The 20307-nt window shown below is 54.8% G+C and overlaps 1 protein-coding gene across 3 annotated transcripts in view; it reads right to left on the minus strand.

Moving 5' to 3' along the window:
- Positions 1 to 20307, minus strand: part of IFT43 (intraflagellar transport 43) — a 92227-nt gene that overhangs the window by 36773 nt on the left and 35147 nt on the right. For all 3 annotated transcript variants that reach the window (XM_055129968.1, XM_055129969.1, XM_055129967.1), the window contains exon 3: positions 18701 to 18765. In XM_055129968.1, coding sequence (XP_054985943.1) covers positions 18701 to 18765 — 65 coding nt within the window. The remainder of the gene's footprint in view (positions 1 to 18700; positions 18766 to 20307) is intronic.

Consider the following 20307-nt stretch of genomic DNA (forward strand, 5'->3'; position numbering starts at 1 on the left):
CACCGCGGCCTCTGCTCCCAACGCTGGGGTTTCTTGCTTCAGTGGCTCCTCCCTGGCCCTCTAGGGGACTCCTTCTGGGGCACAGGAGGCAGGCCTGAAAGCAGGGGACCAAACCACAGGAAACAATGTGATACCCCACCCCCCAAATCATCTCTCCTGCCTCTTCATCCAAGATGGTTGAATTTGGCTTCACCAAACCCCAAACCCCAATTCGGCTTGCGGTGGCAACCAAGTCCCCCTGAAACCATTCCCTTCCCGCCTCTCTCACACTGAGGGGTGGGCGGGGACCAGTACTGCGAGCAAGGAGCCATTACCCATCCCACCTCCCACCCGCCTCCGCCCGGTTCTCCCTTTTCATGCATGGAGGCAGAGATGAGGCCTGGGGCATTGCAGCCACTGCACAACCATGAGGTGGGCACAGGGTGACCAGAGCCCACGTGACCGGATCAAGCTGGCCAGCCAGGCAGCTCTGGTCCCGCTGTCCCCATGCAGCCGCTATGCCAGGCTGGCTGGCCGGGGAGGGGGGGCGGGAGGGGGCTCCTGGCTAGCCGGGCCCCCCGTGGCACACAGACAAACCGCTATCCCAATCTAACAGAGCACGTCCAGGACAAAGGGGAGACTGTTCCTATTGAGAAGGAACCTGTTCCAGGCCCCCAGACTCAATTCAGCCCATTATACGGATGAGCAGCGAGAGCCAAGTTTAGGGATAGACGTGAGGCATGAGAGAGATCACCAGAGTCTGCGGGGAGCAGGGTGGGACCCTCGGGAGAGTGAGGAGTGCATCGTCTCCACAACGTGTCTGGTCCACAGAGAGAACATCCTGCTGTGGAGAGCGGAGAGGGATGTGTGGACACAGAGGACTGTCCGGTGGGAGGAACAGAGGTCTCTCGACCTCGGCCGAGGCCTTAGAAGCCAGCGGTTAAGGTGCTGGCCTTGAGGTGGCCGACCCCAGGTCAATCCCCGGGACCCCATTTGGTCCCCTGAGCACCCGAGTGACCCCTGAGCACAGAGCCGGGAGTAAGCCCTGAGCACCGCTAGGTGTGGCCCCCAAACCAAACCCAAACAAACATCTCCGTGGAGCGGTGACGATGTGTCCTGGGCCCCTGATCTGTGAACACCCAGTAGCGCCCAGTTCCTGGCAAAGCCACGCCGGTGCCTGAGTTTGGGGACCTTCCCGACTTGGCCTATTTCTTCCTCCAGCTCTCCAGGCCAAGCCCTCCCTGGCCTGCTCCTCCTAAGCACGCAGGGACCCCACCTGCCGGAGCCCTGGGCCTGAGGGTCAGTCCTCGGCTCGCCGTGGTCAGCTGTCCAGTTTCAGGGCAATGACTCCTAGACTACCGGGATGCATTTCGAGCCACCATCTGGAGGGCCAGCCCCGAAGGTGCGGCCAGCTCTGCCCCGCAGCGGGTCTTACAGAGGGCGGAGCTCTACTGCTGCCGAGACAGAGCCCAGGGAGGCTCGGGGCAGGAGGGGTCAGAGGGGTCACGTGCACACACAGCGGCGTATACACTGCCCTTTCTCCAGAGTCCTGAGACCAACCGCTGAAAAGGGACCTTTGAGACACCTGAGACCAGAACCCTCCAGACTCCCCCGGGGGGAAGGGCCCTAGGATCTGCCCCACCGGCACCTGGTGAGGGAGCAGCCGGGACAACAAGGACCTGGCACCCGGCACAAGCTGGGGACAGGCCCTGAGACAGGGGAAGGGAGCTGAGGCATGGCCTCCGGGGCAGCACTGGGCAGTGTCCGCAGGCCTGGCAGGCACCCGGCTGGACTGAGTCCCCACCCTGCGGGGTCACCGTGCCTGGGGCGTGTGCCCGGGTTGGGGGGGCGCAGGGTGTGCGCAGAGGCGGGGCTGCCCCGTGCCAGGGACAGAACCACAGCGCGGGCGGCCTGGGAAGGGATCCAGTCCTTGGAGGGCACTGCGGGGCTGGGAGGAAGATCATTTCCAATGCCTAATTGAACTTAACGGCCGGCCTAATTAGGCCTCTTAATGGCAGGGCTGCCGTGGCCTTGGCTCGTGCCCCTCCGAGCAGACTGCAGCCTGACACTCACCCTCCCCGGCAGCAGCCTGCTGGCCGGCTCGGGTGAGAAGGGCAGAGGTCAGCTCCTGCCCTTCTTCCCAGGCCAACCCCACGGGAGCTGTCAAGGTGGCCCTCGGGGACCCCTGCGAAGACGCCGCCGAGTGGCAAATGCACCACACGTGACAAAGACGTCACAAAAACAGAGGCGGCAGGCCACGGGGAGCGGGACCAGCCGTAGGCAGACTCACGGGCTCCAACGCTGGCTTTTCCGGCGGTGTGACTGAGAAAGTCACCTGCCCTTTCTGAACGTCCGCCCTCACAGGTAAGGGAGGTGGTAACGGCGGCATCGACCTCCCGGGCTGTGTGTCTGTGTGTTCGTGAGTGCCTGTGGGTGTTTTCGCCTCCATTTCTCAGGCCAAGAGGGCTGGACAAGGTGTGCAGGCTGACCACACACGGGGTGTGCTGCGTGGTCCTGAGACAGAGGATGAAGCTGCGAATTTCCTATAAAGCCCTTTTAGGTTCGGGGGGCTTAGTGGGGGGGGGGCACACCAGGGGTGGTTCACTCCTGGCTCAGACCAGCACGAGCCGTGGGGGACAAGCAGGGACATGGCTCAAAGTGGCACAGACCTGGCATGGGCGGGGCCCTGAGCCCCCCGCCCAGGCACTGCCAGGTGTTCCCAGAGCCCTTCCCACTACCAGGCTTAAGTCGGAGCACTGGGTCCCCCACACAGAAGGGTCAGACCCGAACCAGCTCAAACCCCGCGGGGGAGGCTGCCCCCTACGATGTGAGGAGGGGCTGTGATGGTAAAAATATTAGAAATAAACTTAACATTAGGCCAGGGACAGTGGGCACAGCACATGCCTTGCCCGCCACCCAGCCGGGTTCCTTCCCAGCTGGGCCTCAAGCTGGGGGGGGGGGGCGGCGGGGATTCCTGAGCACAGAGTCAGGAGTAACCCCTGAGCATCGCTGAATGTTTCTGAAAACAGAAATAAACTTGATATTCATCACTGCAACATCCCATAGAGTCAGGGCGCAGTTAAAAAGTATGTTTTTAGGGTCCGAAGCAATAGCACAGCAGGGAGGGCATTTGCCTTGCACGCGGCCGACCCAGGTTCAATTCCCAGCACCCCATATGGTCCCCCAAGAACCGCCAGGAATAATTCCTGAGTGCAGAGCCAGGAGTAACCCCTGAGCATTGCTGGGTGTGACCCAAAAAGCAAAAAAAAAAAAAAAGTATGTTTTTAGTCTATATCTAAAAATATCTCCAGATTAATTATGGAATAAAAAAGATTGTGGCTGGAGAGATAGTAGAATGGGCAGGATTTTGCTCTGCCCATAGCTCACCCCAGCCTGATCCCCGGCATCGGAGGAGTGATCCCTGAGAGCAGAGCCAGAGCGAGTGCCGAGGACAGAAGGGACTGGCCCAAAGTCAAGTACAGAAGGCAACATGATTCCATGGACTTAAAACAGATGGAGACTGACGTATGGCAGAGAGGTGACAAACGTGAGGCGCAGGCGCCAATGACACAGAGGAGAAAGATTTCTGTGGGACTATTGGTGAAGCAGATACAGTATCAACAAACTGTTACCAGTAGTTACTTCAAGAGAACTAGGCTTGGGGGCAGAGCAACACTGCAACAGTACAGCGGGCAGGGCGGGCAGGGCACTGGCCTTGCACGGCCGTCAACCAGGGTTCAATCCCTGGCATCCCATAGGGTCCCCCGAGCCTGACAAGAGTGGTCCCTGAGCATAGAGCCAGGAATAAGCCCTGAGCACAGCCAGGTGTGGCCCAAGAACCCCCCCAAAAAAGAGAAAAAGTAAGGAAAGAAAAAAACTAGGCTTGGGGGAGATTATTTTAGGCAATTTAAATCTTATGCGTTTGAAGTTTCACATCATTAAAGTGCTTCTGGTTTGCTTATACAACCAAAAAAAAAAAGACGTTAAAAGAACTTGCCCAGCAAGGGAGGGTTCCAGCGCCACTGCCAGCACCTGTGGAGCCCAGGGGCCAACAGGAAGTTGCTGGACAGGCCTGGCTCTGATTGGCCCGTTTCTGGGTTCCTGTGCACGGTGCCAGCTCCCGAGGGCGCAGGGCTCTGGGGCTGCCGTGAGTTCGTGGATCCGTCTATAAGCCTGTTACTTCTCTCCCAGTGCCCAGAGACTCGACAACCCTGCAGTCCTACCTCCGGCCCCGAGACAGGTCTCGGGAGAATTCAGGCCTGCGCAAACGAGAAACTGGAAGAGGGGCAAAAGCTACACTTCACAAGGGCACACCAAGAATCCAGGCTGAACCCACTCCCCACATCTGCTCACAGAAGCCAAATTCCAGGACCGCTGGTCTAGTAAGGGTGCGGACGAGGGCGAGGAGCAGGGTCGGGGGATGCCAAGCCCGTGTGTGCAGTCCTTGGCAGGAAGCTGCCAAGAGGGGGCCCTGTGGCCTGCAGCAGCAGGGGGGGAAGGGGGACGTGGTGGGGGTCTCAGCTGTCCATTCCCCGGTGCACTTGCCCAGGAACAACTTCTTCCCTGCCCTCCTCACCTCACCCCTCCCTGGGCAGGCAGCAGACACTCCCCTCACTGCTGCGGCTGGTCCGGCAGGAGGCTCCCCCTTTGCCGAGTCGGGGGTGAAGTGTCCAAGCGCTGGGGTCTTCCCGTGCAGGCACCGACCGACTCGTGGGACTGCAGTGATTTCCTGTTTAGTCACTTGAACGCAAAAATTGGCTTGGTGAGACCACACCAGGCAGCCAGGACCCCAGATGCAACGACTGGGTCCTAGGAGGGGACATCGGAGTCTTCGCCTAAACACCAGTTCAGCTGCGCCCCCTGCCCCGAACTTCAATGGGAAAAAGGTGGGTACCGGCTGCCTCTCTGTCTCTAGCCCCGGGGACCTCTGTGGCCCCTCTCTGACGCCTTTATGATGCTTTCCAAAGGGCTGTGTTGGAGAGCAGGACGGACAGACACTGGGCATCCGCCTTTTCAGCCCGGGAAAGCAGAACTCCTAAGCATGAGCTCAGGGTCACGGTTCCTGAGACGGGTCACCTGGAGCCATACACAGGCCTGAGGAAGGAGGCGGTATATGCTAGACTCCCCTTCACGCGGTTAGGCGAGAAAAGAGGAGCACAGAGCTGGGGATATGGTGCAAGAGTCTGCAAGGCTCAAGTTCTCCCCGGCCCTCCAGGGCTCCCTGAGTACTGGGGGCTGCCTGGGGGCTCCCAGGCCTCTGCCCCCACATCGGTAAAACAAAACAGGAATGCAGAAACATGGAGATGTTCGGTGTGGGGGGCAGGGCAGTGAAGGAACACGCTTTCCTGTCGTTTCAGAAACCCGAGCCAGGAGAAGCACAGAGTCTGCACAAGGCTGCCCTTCGGAGGGCAACGGGCGTCAGAGGGAGGGAGGAAGGGGCTCGGGGCTCCTGAGCCACCTGCTCTTGCTGTTTGAAGTCTATGCTGCGTATCTCCTCTCTGTGATTCACTAAGAGCGCGGACGCCGTGAAACAGGCGCTCCCAGTGAACGGCGATGAAGACCTAGGGGTGTGGCTGTCTCTGGGGGCACTTTCTCCACCTGGGGACGCCGGAGGTGTCAGGACAAGCAGATCCTGGCCCACGAGGAGGAGAACACGGTCCTTCCAGAAAGGGTTCTGTCCTCACAGGGTGACACCGGGCCTCGTGCTGGCCGAGGGCAGCGCTCTGTGGGCGCATGCAGGGAATGAGTGACCGCTCCCCCACCCCCTCCCTGCCCACGGGGAGTGGCTGGCATGAAGCGCCTCGTCGTGCGCACGTTGAGGGTGGGGCGGGAGTGGACCTTCCCTAAGTGGCACCCGCCTTTCTCCACCCTCCCTGCCGACCAGCTGCCCAGCAAAGGAAACCGGCCCAGACCACGTGCCGAGGGACACACGGGCCCTTCCCAGTGCCCGGCTCTTGGGAGGCGTTTATTCTCTCCGGCTATGTTGACGTGCCCCTCTAGGGGGTAGCTCTTTCATCTATAGAGCCTCCTGGACATACGTAACTTGTGGCGATCAACAATGCAGTGAGCCCCAACTCTGAGGAGTGGGGTTCTCCAGGTGCCGTAAGAGACCTTCCGTAGCATCCTAGCCAGGCTCTGCACAGAAAGGGAAAAAGCAACGCGAGAAGTTTTCTCTGGGGGATCTCTAGAGAACAACTGTAAGGGGTACACTATCCGGGCATGCTGGGGGCCCAGGCGAGAGCACAGGGGGTTGGATCTCCAGCACCACAAGGCCCTCTGAGCACCGCCGAGGGGAGTCCAGGAGGACTTGGACACCACCATAGTTCTGTGTCCTCAGACTCAGCATCACGGCACCTGGCAAAGCTGTGACCAGTGATAGATCATCACCAGGAGTCGCTTCAGGCCCCAAGCACTGCCCCCCAAACAGAACCCCTCAACAGACACACACACACACACACACACACACACTATTGTATGTGTATCTCAGCAGAAGAGCATACACCTTCAACACAGGAAGCCCTGGGTTTGCTCCCCAGCAACACACACACACACACACACACACAAAACACAGAGTATGATGTTGCTCAGAGAACAAAAATGGCTTGAAGCCATCTCCGAATGTGCCACCTCTGGGAAGCCAGTGGAGGAAAAGTCCATAAACAGGAAACACCCTGCCTGAGCCGGGAGCTCTCATGAACCCCCACCCCCACCCCACACAGAAACAGCAGCGGAACCCGGGCAACGCAGAAAGGGCGCTCCACCTGCTACAAGTGCCCAGCCACCCCCCTGCTCCCATGGGTCCCACCCCGCACCCTCTCAAGGCCCCTTGCCCTGCAGGACCTTCCCCGCTGGGAACCAACTGTCGCCCAGTGCCAGATCCGAGCGCTGCCATCCTGTGGCCGAGGGCAGCGGGCAGGAGACAAACTCTCAAGCCTTGGGGGCGGAACTGCGTGGACCAACGGCAACCCGAAGGGCCGCCTCGGGGATGAAGCTCTTTGGCTTCACTGCGATCGGGGCCGCGGGGCCCCTTCCTCGTTACGGGGCTCTGGAAGGAACTCACCACTCACTCACTCACTCACTCAACTCCCCCCGCAGGGGCCGCACCCTTCCCTGAGCACAACGCTGCTGCGGGGGAAGCGGACCCCAGAGGCAAAGCTCTCCGGCAAAGTGACCCGCATGCCAGTCACCAGCAACACAAACGCGGCGGCAGCTCCGCTCTCAAAGGGCTCAGTGGGAGAAGAAAGCCAAGTCGAAGCGAGAAGAGAACGAGGAGAGAGCCAGAGGTGGGCAGCTGGGAGGGAGCTGGCCGTGCTGCTCTGGCCCCTTCTCTGTGGCTGGGAAACGGCTCTACGTGGAAAGGCCGGCTGGAGGGGGTGGCGGTATTAGAAGGATGAACACGGGCCAAATGGCGGCTGAAAGTTCTTTCTAGAAGATGTGTTGAGGAGTGGACATGAGACACCCCCACCCTCCCGCAAGCCCACCTGACAGCTTTCAATGGGCTCTGGACACAGTGGGCAATGGGCCTCTCTCTCACGCTGGACGCGGCCCCCTCTACACGCAGCAGTGCCCTTTAAAGAGTGCCTCGGCCGACTGCCGGTTTCCCGGGTAGGACGGAGGAGAGAGGAACAGGGGAGCAGCAGGCAGACACCGGGATGAGCAACGCTCAACGCGTCCCTCAGCAGTGCGGGGCCGGAGCGACAGACGGGGAGGAGAAGGAGGGCGTTTGTCTTGCACGTGGCCGTCCCAGGTTTCATTCCTGGCACCTGGTATGGTCCCACAAACCCCGCCAGGACTAAGCCCTGAGCACCGCTGGGTGTGGCCCCCAAATAAACAAACAAGATCAGTGGTGTGGAGGCGGGGCGAGGGGCCCAAGGTGGCGGGGAGGCTGCCGCGCAGAATACAGAGGTCTGGGGGGGGAAATAATAATAAGGTACATGTGTTAGCCTGCCCTTTCCATGGCCCAGCTGCCAACGCCATCACCTCTGAGACAGTGGGAGGGCCCGACGATGATGTGGGTACGAGAGCACACGAAGGAATCATGATTCATTACGATAGGATGCTCACGGGATGCCAGTTAATAAACACCAACAGTCCTTATCAATTAACGAGAATGATCTTCGGCAGGAAAGGCGGGCGGGAGGGAGGGGGCAAGCGACACTGCGTGTGGTCCAGCTCTCCGGCTCACGCTGACCGCACAGGGGATAAAGGGTCTCCCCGGGGGCACGGAGACGGGCCTCCCGGGACAGCCACAGCCACATGCCCCCTCCAGGGCCCCGTCTGCGGGCGGGCTGGCAGGTGGAGACTCGGGGCGATTCTGACAAGCAAACTCAAGGCTGCGGGGGAGCAGCCCTGGGGGAAGGGTGGCGGCAGCTCTGGGCACGGCCCACCTGCACCCACCTGGCAGCCTGGGCAGGTCCCCGGCCTCTGAGGGCCACCCTGCCCTCGCAGAGCCCCCCGACGGGAGCACGCGTGTCGGCTAGCCCCGTCTCCTGCCTTTCACACTCCCGTAGTCCGAGGAGGAGCAGCCGCGGCTGCTGAGAGCAGGCGGAGGGCCCAGGGCGCAATGACACGGAGGGAGAGGGCAGGAGCCCGTTAGTATTCCTGGAACATCGATGCCATTAAGAGGGAGAGGGGGAAGGAGGAGGAGAAGGGAGGAGGAGGGGGAGGGGGAGGGAAGGAGGAGGAGGAGGAGGAGGGGGAGGGAAGGGGCAGCCCGGGCCCGACGCCGCCATCTTGATGCCCTTGACGCGTGCGGACGCTGCCCAGGAGGCTGGCACCGGGACAGCCCCGGAGCAGGAGTGAGCGGCCAATGGAGATTTATGTGAGGAGAGTGAGATGGACAAGGTAAAATTGTCAGGAGGAGTTGTTAGAAAGTAAAATATATTGTGACAATTCCACTCCTGCCGTTCATCAATAAACTGACAGATCATTTAGTGTCAATTAGGAGTGATAGATGGACAAGTCCCCATGATCCTGGGCCAAAATTAATGGCTGGGAGGGAGAGGGTGATTGGAAATGACGGCTGACATTGAGAGCCACGTCCTCAACGTCCCCACGGGGCCATTACTCGCCTCATTCCCTTGCAGATCAATGCAGGGACAGACCCCAAAACAGACACTCTGAGACAAAACTTCACCCGACGCCCCCTTCCTTCCTTCCTCCGGTGCGCAGGCTCGGCTCTGCCCCTGTGGCCGGGTCCGGGCACCTGCCGGCCACTTCCCAGCCAAGAGGGGCCTGTTCCCGGGCGGGACCCGGGGATTCCGTGGCGAGCCTCACCATGGGGTTGGCGCCCTCGGGAAAAGAGGCGCGAGAGGTCTCGGGGAGGGGCTCCCCTCACAGGAACCCCCCACTCTGGCCCCTGATCCCAGGCCTGCGGCCTCCCGCAGGGAGAGGACATGTGCCCGCAGCCCACCCCGCCACAGAGGGGCCCGGGACACCCGGCCACGCGCAGCCTCTTTCTGCCAGGGGCTGCGCCCCCCACACCGACACCCAATCGTGCTCCTCGGGACCCTGGCGGTGGCCCAGCTCCCTGCCCCTGGAGGGTCCCCGACCCCTGCCATGACTCACTCCTCCCACATCCTTCCCCCGTCACGTAACTAACGTGTGCTTCTGCTTCAGTCCCCCCAGCCCAGAATCGCGTCCCGGCGACTCACTCACGCCCCGGGCTCCCAGAAGCGCCGGGCCAGCCTCGGGGGCTCCCAGTGTCTGCCCTCGTGGGGCAGGGGCTCGGGGAGCCGAGAAAGGCCCCTGGCCCCTGGGCGGCCCTCTCTCCTCTTCCTGGTCCGAACCTGTTAAACTTGCCTCCTCCGGCTGCCAGACGGCCCTTGTTCCGGCAAACTCAGAACCTGCCCTCCTACTCTGAGGGACGGAAGGCAGAAGAGGAGCCCAGACGAAACCCTCCGGGCTCCTGCTCCCTGCCTGGCTTTCTCGGGGCTGAACTTGCCCCCATTCTCTTCTGTTCTGGGGGGGGAGGGGGAAGGTCCCGGCTCCCACTTGGGCAAGGCACATCCATCTCTTCTGGACGGCGGGTGCCTCTGCCCCCAGCCCCCCGCCCCACTGCAGCCAGGAGGCCCTTCCCTCGCTGTCCGAGACGCCCCGCTTCTCCCCTGTCTTGGCGCAAAGAGCCACCCCAGGACCTGCCTTGTCTCCTAGTTGTGACGGCGGTGCCGGATGCGTCTTCCTTGAGCTCTCCTGGACCGCCTGGCGGTAGGAGTGATCCACCCACCTGCCCAGATCAGGTCTCTCCCGCCTTCCTGCCCCAACCAACAACCCACAGAAGCCGGGATCCCTGCGGTTGAGTTTACCACCTCCCTTCACCCCTGCATCCACCCGCCGTGAGCCTATAGCGAAGGCCACCTCCAAACTGTGTCCCCAGCCCTGCTCCTGTCTGCTCCCCCTGCCCCAAAACAGGCTCTCAGGCCCCGCCTCTTCCTCCACAGAGAGCAAAATGACCAGCCCAAACTATCCACCTGACCTTTCACTGGGCCGATGCATGACCCCCGTGGCAGGCACCGTGGGTGGGTCTGAAATAACAGCCTCTCGTGTACTACGGCGAGAGGAGAGAGAAGAGGCCACACATGTCTCGGGGCCTACAGGTCAGGGGCTGGAGGACACAAGGGACACTGCTGTAGACCCAGTGGGGTCAGGTCAGGGAGTTTATAGTCCGGGCTCTGGGCTTCACGTGACTGGAGGGGATACCAACCAAGGGCTCTGGGAAGACAGGTGAAAGGATGTCACCCTTTTTTTTTTTTCCAGTTTTGGGGGTCATCACACCCAACAGTGGCCACTCCCAGTTCAGAGGCCCGTGAGGTGCCATGGGTGAAACTTGGGGCCTCAAACACACGAGGCTCACTGAGCCACATCCCTGGCCCCTCACCTAAGTTCAAAAAAGTTTGCTCTGGCTACTCGAAGATTCGACCAAGAGAAGCAAGAGTGCTCTGGGAGTCTAGCGATGTGGCTTGTTCTCACGTCAACGCCAGAAAAATAGCGGCTGGAGCTGGTGCCAGCCCATTAACATACAAGATAAGGCCTATATTTCAAAGTTACCTTCTTACTCTTGATTAAGGTCAAAAATCAGTTGGCAGCTTAGTAAACCCTCAGACAAGGACTTAAGGTCGCCATGGTGAGACACAACAATTTTCACAATTTTTTTCTATGGAAATCATTTTTTGATCACTCCACTGGCCATTTAATTGGTAACAAGCAATGTTAAAATAAATTATTGTGGGCCTGCTGGGGAGGGGGCAGGCCTGAGGGGTGGTTGGGAAAATGGAGACAGTGGGGGAGGGAAGGGGACAGTGGTGGTGGGACTGGTGCAGGCATATCGGATGCCTGTAACAAATCATCATGAATGACTTTATAAACCGAGGTACTTAAATAAAGTGTGTGTGGAGGGGGAGGGGGGATTAGTAGTCGACTGAGCCCCACCCACACCCCAGAGCTGCCGCCATGTAAAGGAAGGCGCAGCTTCACAGCCTCACAAGAGATGCAAGGCAAGCCAGGCTGCTGAAACTCACTGGCCCAGTTTTACAGATCCCGGCGTTTCGACCCTGTGCGGCTACACGGCTACACAGGCAGCTGTCCGACACCTCCCAACTCCACGGTGCTGACAGCCCAGTGCAGACAGCACACGCAGCTAGAGGGGGAAGCAGCACACGAGCCAACTCAGCTCAGCAAACAAAAACAGTAACACAGACGGCTGAACAAGCAGCAGGCAGCTCAGCGAGCCCTCGGACAAGGACTTTAATGACCCCACTGTGAGATGTAACAGCTTTCACAATTTTTTCTTTTACTGAATATTTTTCAATAATTCCCATAGTCAGTTTGTTATAACTCTAGCACTGTAGCACTGTCGTCCCGTTGTTCATCGATTTGCTTGAGCGGGCACCAGTAACGGCTCCATTGTGAGACTGGTTGTTACTGTTTTTGGCATATTCAATACGCCACGGGTAGCTTGCCAGGCTCTGCCATGTGGGCAGGATACTCTTGGTAGCTTGCCAGGCTCTCCGAGAGGGATGGAGGAATCGAACCCGGGGCTGGCTGCTTGTAAGGAAAACGCCCTACCCGCTATGCTATCACTCCAGTCCTTTGTTATAACAAGCAATGTAAAACAAATTATTTTGTGCCTTCTAAAGGGGCAGGATTGGGACGTGACTGGGAAACCGGGGACAGTGAGAGGGCCACCCTGGTGTTGGGACTGGTGTTGGAACAGCGAATGCCTGAAGCAACCATATTGTGAATGACGCTATAAACTGTGGTGTTTAAAGTCAAAAGACAAAATTTTAAATTGGTATTATGATGGAGCCAGAGAGATAGTACAGTAGGTAAGGCCCTCGCCTTGCACGTGGACGACCCAGGTTCGATCCCTGACATCCCATATGGTTCCCTGAGCACCACCAGGAGTGATTCCTGAGTGCAGAGCCAGAAATAACACCTGAACATTTCTGCACACGCAAGTAGAGGGGGGAACCAACAAACTTTGTATGGCCCAACAAACAAAAGGGAAAAAAATGGTATTTTCTTCTGTTTTTTTGTTTGCTTGTTTTTAAATTTTTTTATTTTATAAAGTAGTTCACAATATTTCATTACATTTAATATTCAAACACCAATCCCTCAACCATTACACCGTCCCACCACCATATTTCAGATGTTCCCATCCCGAACCCCAATCTCTGCCCCAAAGCAGAACCGAAATAATGTATTTTGTATTATTTGTTATGAAAAACCACTGAAAATGCTACGAAAAAGTATTCTTAGAGGAAAGAGTGTGGAGATTGTTATATTTCACACAGGGGCCATTAAATCCTTCTATAAGAGATCACTTACATATTTTTAAAGGTTAAGCCTTGTGTGCTTCATATATCTGTAAAAAATATTGTATATTTTCCTCTAAGATTGGTTGCCTCCTACTTTGAAGCCTATCAAATATGATGCGGTAATCTTGGAGGACGGGTAGGGTGTGTGGTTTGAAGTATTGTGCGGCCGTGAATGTGGCCAAGTGGTCCAGGAATAGATTCACTTGTAGGTGATGCTCAACCCGTGCATGTGGAGAGCGGCTGTGAGCATGGTGGCAGTTGGGTTGTAGGGGGTCTTGGCTGCCAGGACTCGCTCCCTTTGGCCAGGGAGGGGGTCTCATCCACTCCCCTCCAGGGCACCCCGAGTGAAACAGCCTGGTGTGGGGTCTGGCGGCGTGGTTATGGCGAGCGTCATGTTATGCTCCCTTCTGGGAGAGAAGGACATGTGATCTGGATGGTGGCTGATGACAAAATTATCTGGCGCCAACCTGAGGTGGCTTATGGGTGTGACTGCTGAGTCACCAGAGACAGGGGAATATGGGCGGAGGATCTCTCTTCCCGGTCCCACTGAACCCAAGAGTTCTCAGTCACAAAGTCCCAAATACCTGGGTTTTTCCGGAGATTCACTTATGGGTGAGAGTCAGCCCAAGTTGTGTAGAAAGTGGCTGTGAGCATGGTGGTGGCTGGGTTCTGGAGGTTTTCAGCTGCTGGGGCTGGGTCCCTTGGGGCAGGGAGGGGTTTCACCTGCTTCCCTCTGGGACACCCCAAGTAGCCTGGCGCGGGGTCCAGTAGCATTGTTATGGCGAGTATCACGTCATGCTCCCTTCCGGAAGAGTATTATGTTCTTTTAAAAAAGTGACAACTGTGTGGTACTTGATGCCTTATGGATTGATAGACAATTTTGGGAACAGATACCCCCAAATTGTTGCTGTGCTTTTGGCCAGACCCCAACAACTTGGGGCCAAGTTTACCAAGAAATTAAATGGCCAAACGTTAGGTATGTGGAAGCCACACCCACAAACCACCTCCAGCTCAGCTATATAAGCTCATTTATTGGCCTTATTTCAGAGACGCATAGATCTCAAAAGAGATCAAAAGACGCAGTTAGGGCTGGTAGCGTGGAGGTAAGCAGGAACCTGTGACTGAAAGCCCACTTGGATCGGGTCTGGGCCTCCTCCCCCCAGGTCCCAGTTTTCCAGTAGCTTGGCAGTCACACCCACAAATCACCCCCGGTGCCATTGTAATCTCATCAATGGCCAAGACCCAGAGACCATAAACTAAAACTTTAGACTATAAACTAAGGAGAAGAGAGTGAAGCAAAATGTCCTGACCCTGTGCCAAGCTGTCTTCACTGGGGCACCTCGGAGGAGGGCGGGTTGAATTTCCCTCACCGCCCCAAACAGAACCCCGCAACCAAAAACCTCCAGAACCCAACTGCTACTATGCACAAGGCCATTCTCCACACACTCGGACGAGCCTCACCCAAGATAGGATGAATCTCACCCAAGAGCAGATCAGCAGGAAAACACAGATATGTGGAAACCAAGCCTGCTTGGATCGGGACTGGGCCTCCTCCTCCCAGGTCCCCAGTTCTCCAGAAGCTTGGCAGTCACACCCACAAACTGCCCCCAGTGCCATATAATCTCATCAACGGCCAAAACCCAGAGACTATAAACTAAAGCTCCCGGAAGAGAGCGCCACAGAACATCCTCACCCCACACCAGCCTGTCTTCACAGGGCACCTCGGAGGGGGGCAGGTTGAGTTTCCCTCCCTGCCCCAAGCAGAACCCCGGCAGCTGAAAACCTCCAAAATCCAACTGCTGCCATGCCCAAGGCCACTCTCCACACGCTCAGACGAGCCTCACCCAAGAGGGGACGAGCCTCACCCAAGACGGGATGAACCTCACCGGAGAGCGGATGGGCAGGAAAACCGAGATATGTGGGAACCCGTGACTGAGATCTCCAAGCCTGCTTGGATCGGGACTGGGCCTCCTCCCGCAAGGCCCCCAGTCTTCCAATAGCTTGGGAGTCACACCCACAAGCTGCCCCTGGCACCATGTAATCTCATCAACGGCCAAGGTCCAGAGACTGTAAACTAAAGCTCCAGAAGAGAACAACACAGAATTTTCTGGACGTTATATTCTATCCATAACAAGCAACACAAAACAAATAGTCTAGCACTGCCTTTTCATCCGGTTTGAGTAGTGGTGGGGCTGGTGTCGAAATATCAAATGTAACCAAAGTAGAGAGAATATGAGGGAAATTGTCAGCCACATAGGTAGGGAAGGGTTGGAACGGAAGTGAAGGGAATACTGGGAACTTTGGTGGTAAAAAATGTGCACTGGTGAAGGGACGCATGTTTGATGATTGTATGACCGAAGCTCAAATATGAAAGCTTTGTAACTATCTCATGGTTAATCAATACAAAGGGGGAAAATAATAATAATTAAATTAAATTAACATTCTGAAAAAAAAGTAATGTGGAGTTCATCCCCAATTCAATTAGCTTAATCAATGGCTGAATAAATAGCAGTATTCCTACATTATGAAAAAAAAGAAGAAAAGAAAAAGAAAGACCATGGGAACAGAAGAATAGTGTAAATGCAAACTCAGATAAAAATATGTAGAATATGGTAATGGTGACTTCTCAGGTCATACAGAAAGCCTTATATTTTAATAAATGATCCTGGGATAGGAGCCATTTAGAAAAAGATAAAACTGGATCCATACCTCATGTCATCATCAGGATTAATTCCATATAGGTCAGAGATCTAAATTTAAAAAAATGAGAGGGTGTGGTGGGGTTCCAATAAAATATGATCTATAAAAATAGGCAGCTAGTGTGTGGGCCTATAGTTTGCTGAGTTAAGATTTAGCAATTTAGAGAAATAAAGGAGGATATAACTCTTAATCACAAACACAGTTTTATTATTACCTTTTTTTTTTTAACCAGAAAGAAGGCCATGAGGCTAAACCAGAAATGAACACAGAGGCTACACACAGGGGCTGTGAGGGGCTGAAGAGAAGGAAGAATCGGAGCAGGACTTACTCAGAGTACAGCTTTCAATACCACCCTACTGATATAAGAAGTATACATGGCTGGAGTGAAAACACAGAAGGTAGGGCATTTGCCTTGCACGAAGCAGACCCAGGTTCCATTCCTCCATCCCTCTCAGAGAGCCCGCCGGCTACCGAGAGTATCCCGCCTGCATGGCAGAGCCTGGCAAGCTACCCGTGGCGTATTCGATATGCCACAAACAGTAACAGCAAGTCTCACAATGGAGATGTTACTGGTGCCTGCTCGAGCAAATGAATAACGGGATGACAATGCTACAGTGACAGTCACAGTGATACAACATGGGTACTTGCTAGGAGTCTTCAAGTTGAATCTGATCATAACAAGCCAGAGAAATCTAACATGTGATGCATTCTATAAGACATCTGGCCTGGGTTTCTCAAAAAGAAATGTCAGCCGGGGCTGAGGAGAGAGCTCGGGGGCTGGAGCACCTGCCCTGCATGCAGGATGCCCTGGTTTGACAGCAAGCACCCAATCCCCTGAGCAACACTGGGAAAAGTCTACAGACAATGTGCCTTTGAGCTGTAGACTCGACTGCCGAGTGTGGCTCCAAAACAGAAGCAAAAAAAAAAATCAATTAGGGAAGAAGGGTAAGTATTTTAGATCAAGAAAAACTAAAGACATAATGCCCCAAAGTAGAGAGAGAGTAAGAGGGAAATTGTCTGCCATAGAGGCAGGGGGAGGGTTGGGATGGCGAGGGCAGCAGGGGGCGGGGGGGGTAAGGATACGGGAGACATTGGTGGCAAGAAATTTGCACTGGTGGAGGGATGGGTGTTCGATCATTGTATGACTGAAACTCAAACCTGAGAGTTGTAACTATCTCACAGTGATTAAAAAAAAAAAAAGACTATGAGACAACTGGGGAAATTTTAAAACAGATTTTATGTCAAATATTATTAAACCATTATGAAATTTCTTAGACATGATAAAGATAGTGTAACTATTTGGAGAATGTCCTTAATCTTGAAAGACGCATGGTGAAGTATTTGGAGGGAAAATGTCATGGCCTTTACAACTTGCTTACAAATGATTCAGAAGAAAAGAGTGTGTGTGTGTGTGTGTGTGTCTGTGTGTGTGTGTGTGTTTCTTTGAGAAAAGAAGATTCCTTAAGTCATTCCTTAAGTCATCCCACTGGTATAAATATTTTAGGAAGTTTACCTTTCATTTATAATTTTGTACAGGAGAGTAAAGACAAAAATGGTTTGTAACGCTAAGAGGCAATCCACTCTGTTTGGAAAGAGCAGCAACCAAGGTGCTATATTCTAGATAAGCTCTGAGAGCCTCATGCAGGTGTAAGAAGCCAGTCAGAAGGACCACAAGGGGCTGGAGCGACAGTACAGCACATTTGCCTTGCATGTGGCCAACCCGGGTTTGATTCCCAGCATCCCATATGGTCCCAGGAGCACCGCCAGAATAATTTCTCAGTACCTGTGTCAGGAGTAACCTCTGTGTATCACCAGGTGTAACCCAAAGAGAAAAAAAGAGAAAGAAAAGAAAGGACCACAAACTGCATTACTCCTTTTACACAACACGTCCAGCACAGGCACTTCAGTCAGAGAGCAGGTCAGTGTTTCCCGGGGCTGGGGAGAGTTGGAAGTGACAGCTAACAAGTGCAGGCTTGGGGGACCGAAATGTTCTAAGATGACTAAAGTCGTGACAGCACAGCTCTGTGAAGAGACCAACGACAGGGGAACTGTCCGTTTTCCAGTGGGTGACTTGCATGACCTACATATTACACAGCAACAATGCTCCCGTCCCCCACTTCACCCCTCGTTCTGTGAGACGCCCCAGCAGCTCCACCCACACCGCATTTTCTCTGACCCATAAAAGACCCAGAGTCACAGCTTCATGACTCATCTCAGACGAGATGCCAAGCCAATGAGACTCCCGGGTAGACCAGTCCCTGGGCTGAGGGCTCCAGGGCCTTCCCAGCGTAGGAGCAGGCAAGCTCGCCCCTGCCCTTCCCTCGTCCTGCCAGGAGGCCCAGCCGCCCCATCCACACCCCACGTGCCCCGGCACACGAATGGCCCAGCCTCCCAGCTTCCCGACTGATCTCAGAGGGGAGGCCAAGCCACTGTATTGCCCCAGTTCTACCATACCCGGAGCATGCAGCCACAAATGGGGACACACAACACCTCCAAATTTCACAGTGCTGACAGCCCAGCAGGGCCCAGCAAATTCGTCAGGGAAGCTGCATGGGAGCCCTCTAAGCTCACAGAGTGGAAGCATAACACAGAAGGCTCCAAAGCTCAGGACATCCTCAATGACCTTAACGACACTATAGTAAAACAATTTTTACAAATTTTTTCCTAAACTATTCTTTTTTTGTAATTCCATCTGCCATTTTGTTGTAACAAGCAATATAAAATAAGTTATTTTGTGCCTGCCAAGAGGGCAGGCTTGAGGGGGGTGAGAGGGCTGGGAGCTGTGACATGGTGGAGGGCAGGTCACACTGGTGGTGGGGTGGGAAGGTGCCGGACGATGAATGCCTGAAGCAACTCTATTACAGACCATTTTGTAAACCACGGTGTTTAAATCATGTTTAAATTTTGTTTAAAAGCACTGTTGGGGCTGGAGCGAAAGTACAGCGGGTAGGGCATTTGCCTTGCACATGGCCAATCCGGGTTCGATTCCCAGCATCCCCATCTGGTCCCCCAACACCTCCAGGGGTAATTTCTGAGTACAGAGCCAGGAGTAAACCCTGTGCATTGTGAATCGCTGGGTGTGACCAAAAAAGCAAAAAAAAATTTTTTTAAATTAAAAGATAAAAAGTACTGTTGTCAAAAAGCACAACAGCCCAAGAACCCCTGCCCCCCACCCCAGCAGGCCCTGGGGGAGCGAAGACACTCACTTAGAAACCTTCATGGAGTCATCTGCCCAGCCTCCTTGCCGTCGGGGGGGCTTGGGTGGGGGAGTCTGTAAGACAAGAGAAGGAGGAGGCAACTGAATATAGTCACGCAGCATGTGGTGCAGGGAACGGCCACCTCAGCCTACCAAATTAAACTCACCCACACCTGCGGTAAAAATACAGCGACCTGGCACCAAAGAGAGAGCACGGAAGTTAAGGCCCAAACCTGGCATGCAGCTGACCCGGTTTGATCCGCTGCACCATGTGGTCCCCTGAGCTGCATTAGCTGCGGCCGTGGGGCCCCCCAAACACAGCCAGAATGGGGCCCAAGAACCACAGGGTCCAAGCAGCACTGCTTCCTCCAGCCCGGGCCTGGGACCTCCGGCCGGGCTGGCTGAGAATCACCAGGAGGGGGGCCCCAGATGCCCCGAGCACTGCTTGGGAGATACCTCACACCTCGCAAAAAGGAAAGAAGAGGGGGCTGGGGGATGGTACCTTTGCCATTGACTGAAATCTGAGTGCTTTCGCGCCCTCTGTCTGTGTATAGCTTGGCCAGACCTGGGGGGGGGGGCAGTTTGGCCATGTCTTCCAAAAGCCTTAGAAACACTCACTTTTTCTGAGCCAGAAACTCTAGTCCCAGGAATTTATCATGGGAAATAATCAGGGAGAGACGTAATGTCCTTTTTGAAAAATGAATCGCTGGAGCCAACCAAAATGGACAGCAGTGAGAGGAGAAATAATAGAATACACAAGTGGAAATACTATATGTAATAAGGAAAGGCAATGTTGAAAGGAATTCTGACGGACCCAGGAGATAGATCAAAGGACTACAGGGCTTACACTGCATCCTCAAGGCCCCAAACAGGATCCCCAGAACCAAATGGTTCCCTGCTGAGGCCCCAGGTACCACTGGGTCTGCAAAGCACCTAACCATCAGGTGGCCTGCAAGGTCCAGTCTTACCAGGAGCAGTATAAGGACCCCAGGACCCTGCTGGAAAGGCCAAAAATATAAGCAACATAATGAGAGAAGAAGGTGCAATATACATTAACTCTGACAAACACGCCGCAAAACAGTAGGTACGTGCTTCTGATCGTGTGTGGAGAGAGGAACGCTGCAGGCCGGAGCAATAGTACAGTGGGGAGGGCATTTGCCTTGTACATGGCTGACCGAGGTTTGATTCCGACATTCCATATGGTCCCCCAAGCACTGCCAGGAGTAATTCCTGAGTGCAGAGCCAGGATTAACCCATGAGTATTGCCCGGTATGTCCCAAAATTTAAAAAAAAATAAGAAAAGAAAAGAAACAAGAACATTATGAACATCCCATATCTAGCATGACTTAGCTACTAAGCATAAGTGTGAAAGGCTTTTTAATTAAATAGGAATAATTCTGAATTTCCTTCTACTACTATGTATTTTTTTAAAAAATCATTCTATTATAAACCTATACTACTTTTATAAATACAAAGGTAACAATAGAAAAGAGAGAATTACCTAAAAGATAACAACTAAACAGGTAGGCTGAACATCTCAAAATGTAATAGGGACAGAACACTGTCAACATTAAGATTAAAAAAGGAACTTACATACAGAGGAAAGCCTATTAGATT

Source organism: Sorex araneus, chromosome 3, assembly GCF_027595985.1.
Source record: "Sorex araneus isolate mSorAra2 chromosome 3, mSorAra2.pri, whole genome shotgun sequence".
NCBI classification, from domain to species: domain Eukaryota; kingdom Metazoa; phylum Chordata; class Mammalia; order Eulipotyphla; family Soricidae; genus Sorex; species Sorex araneus.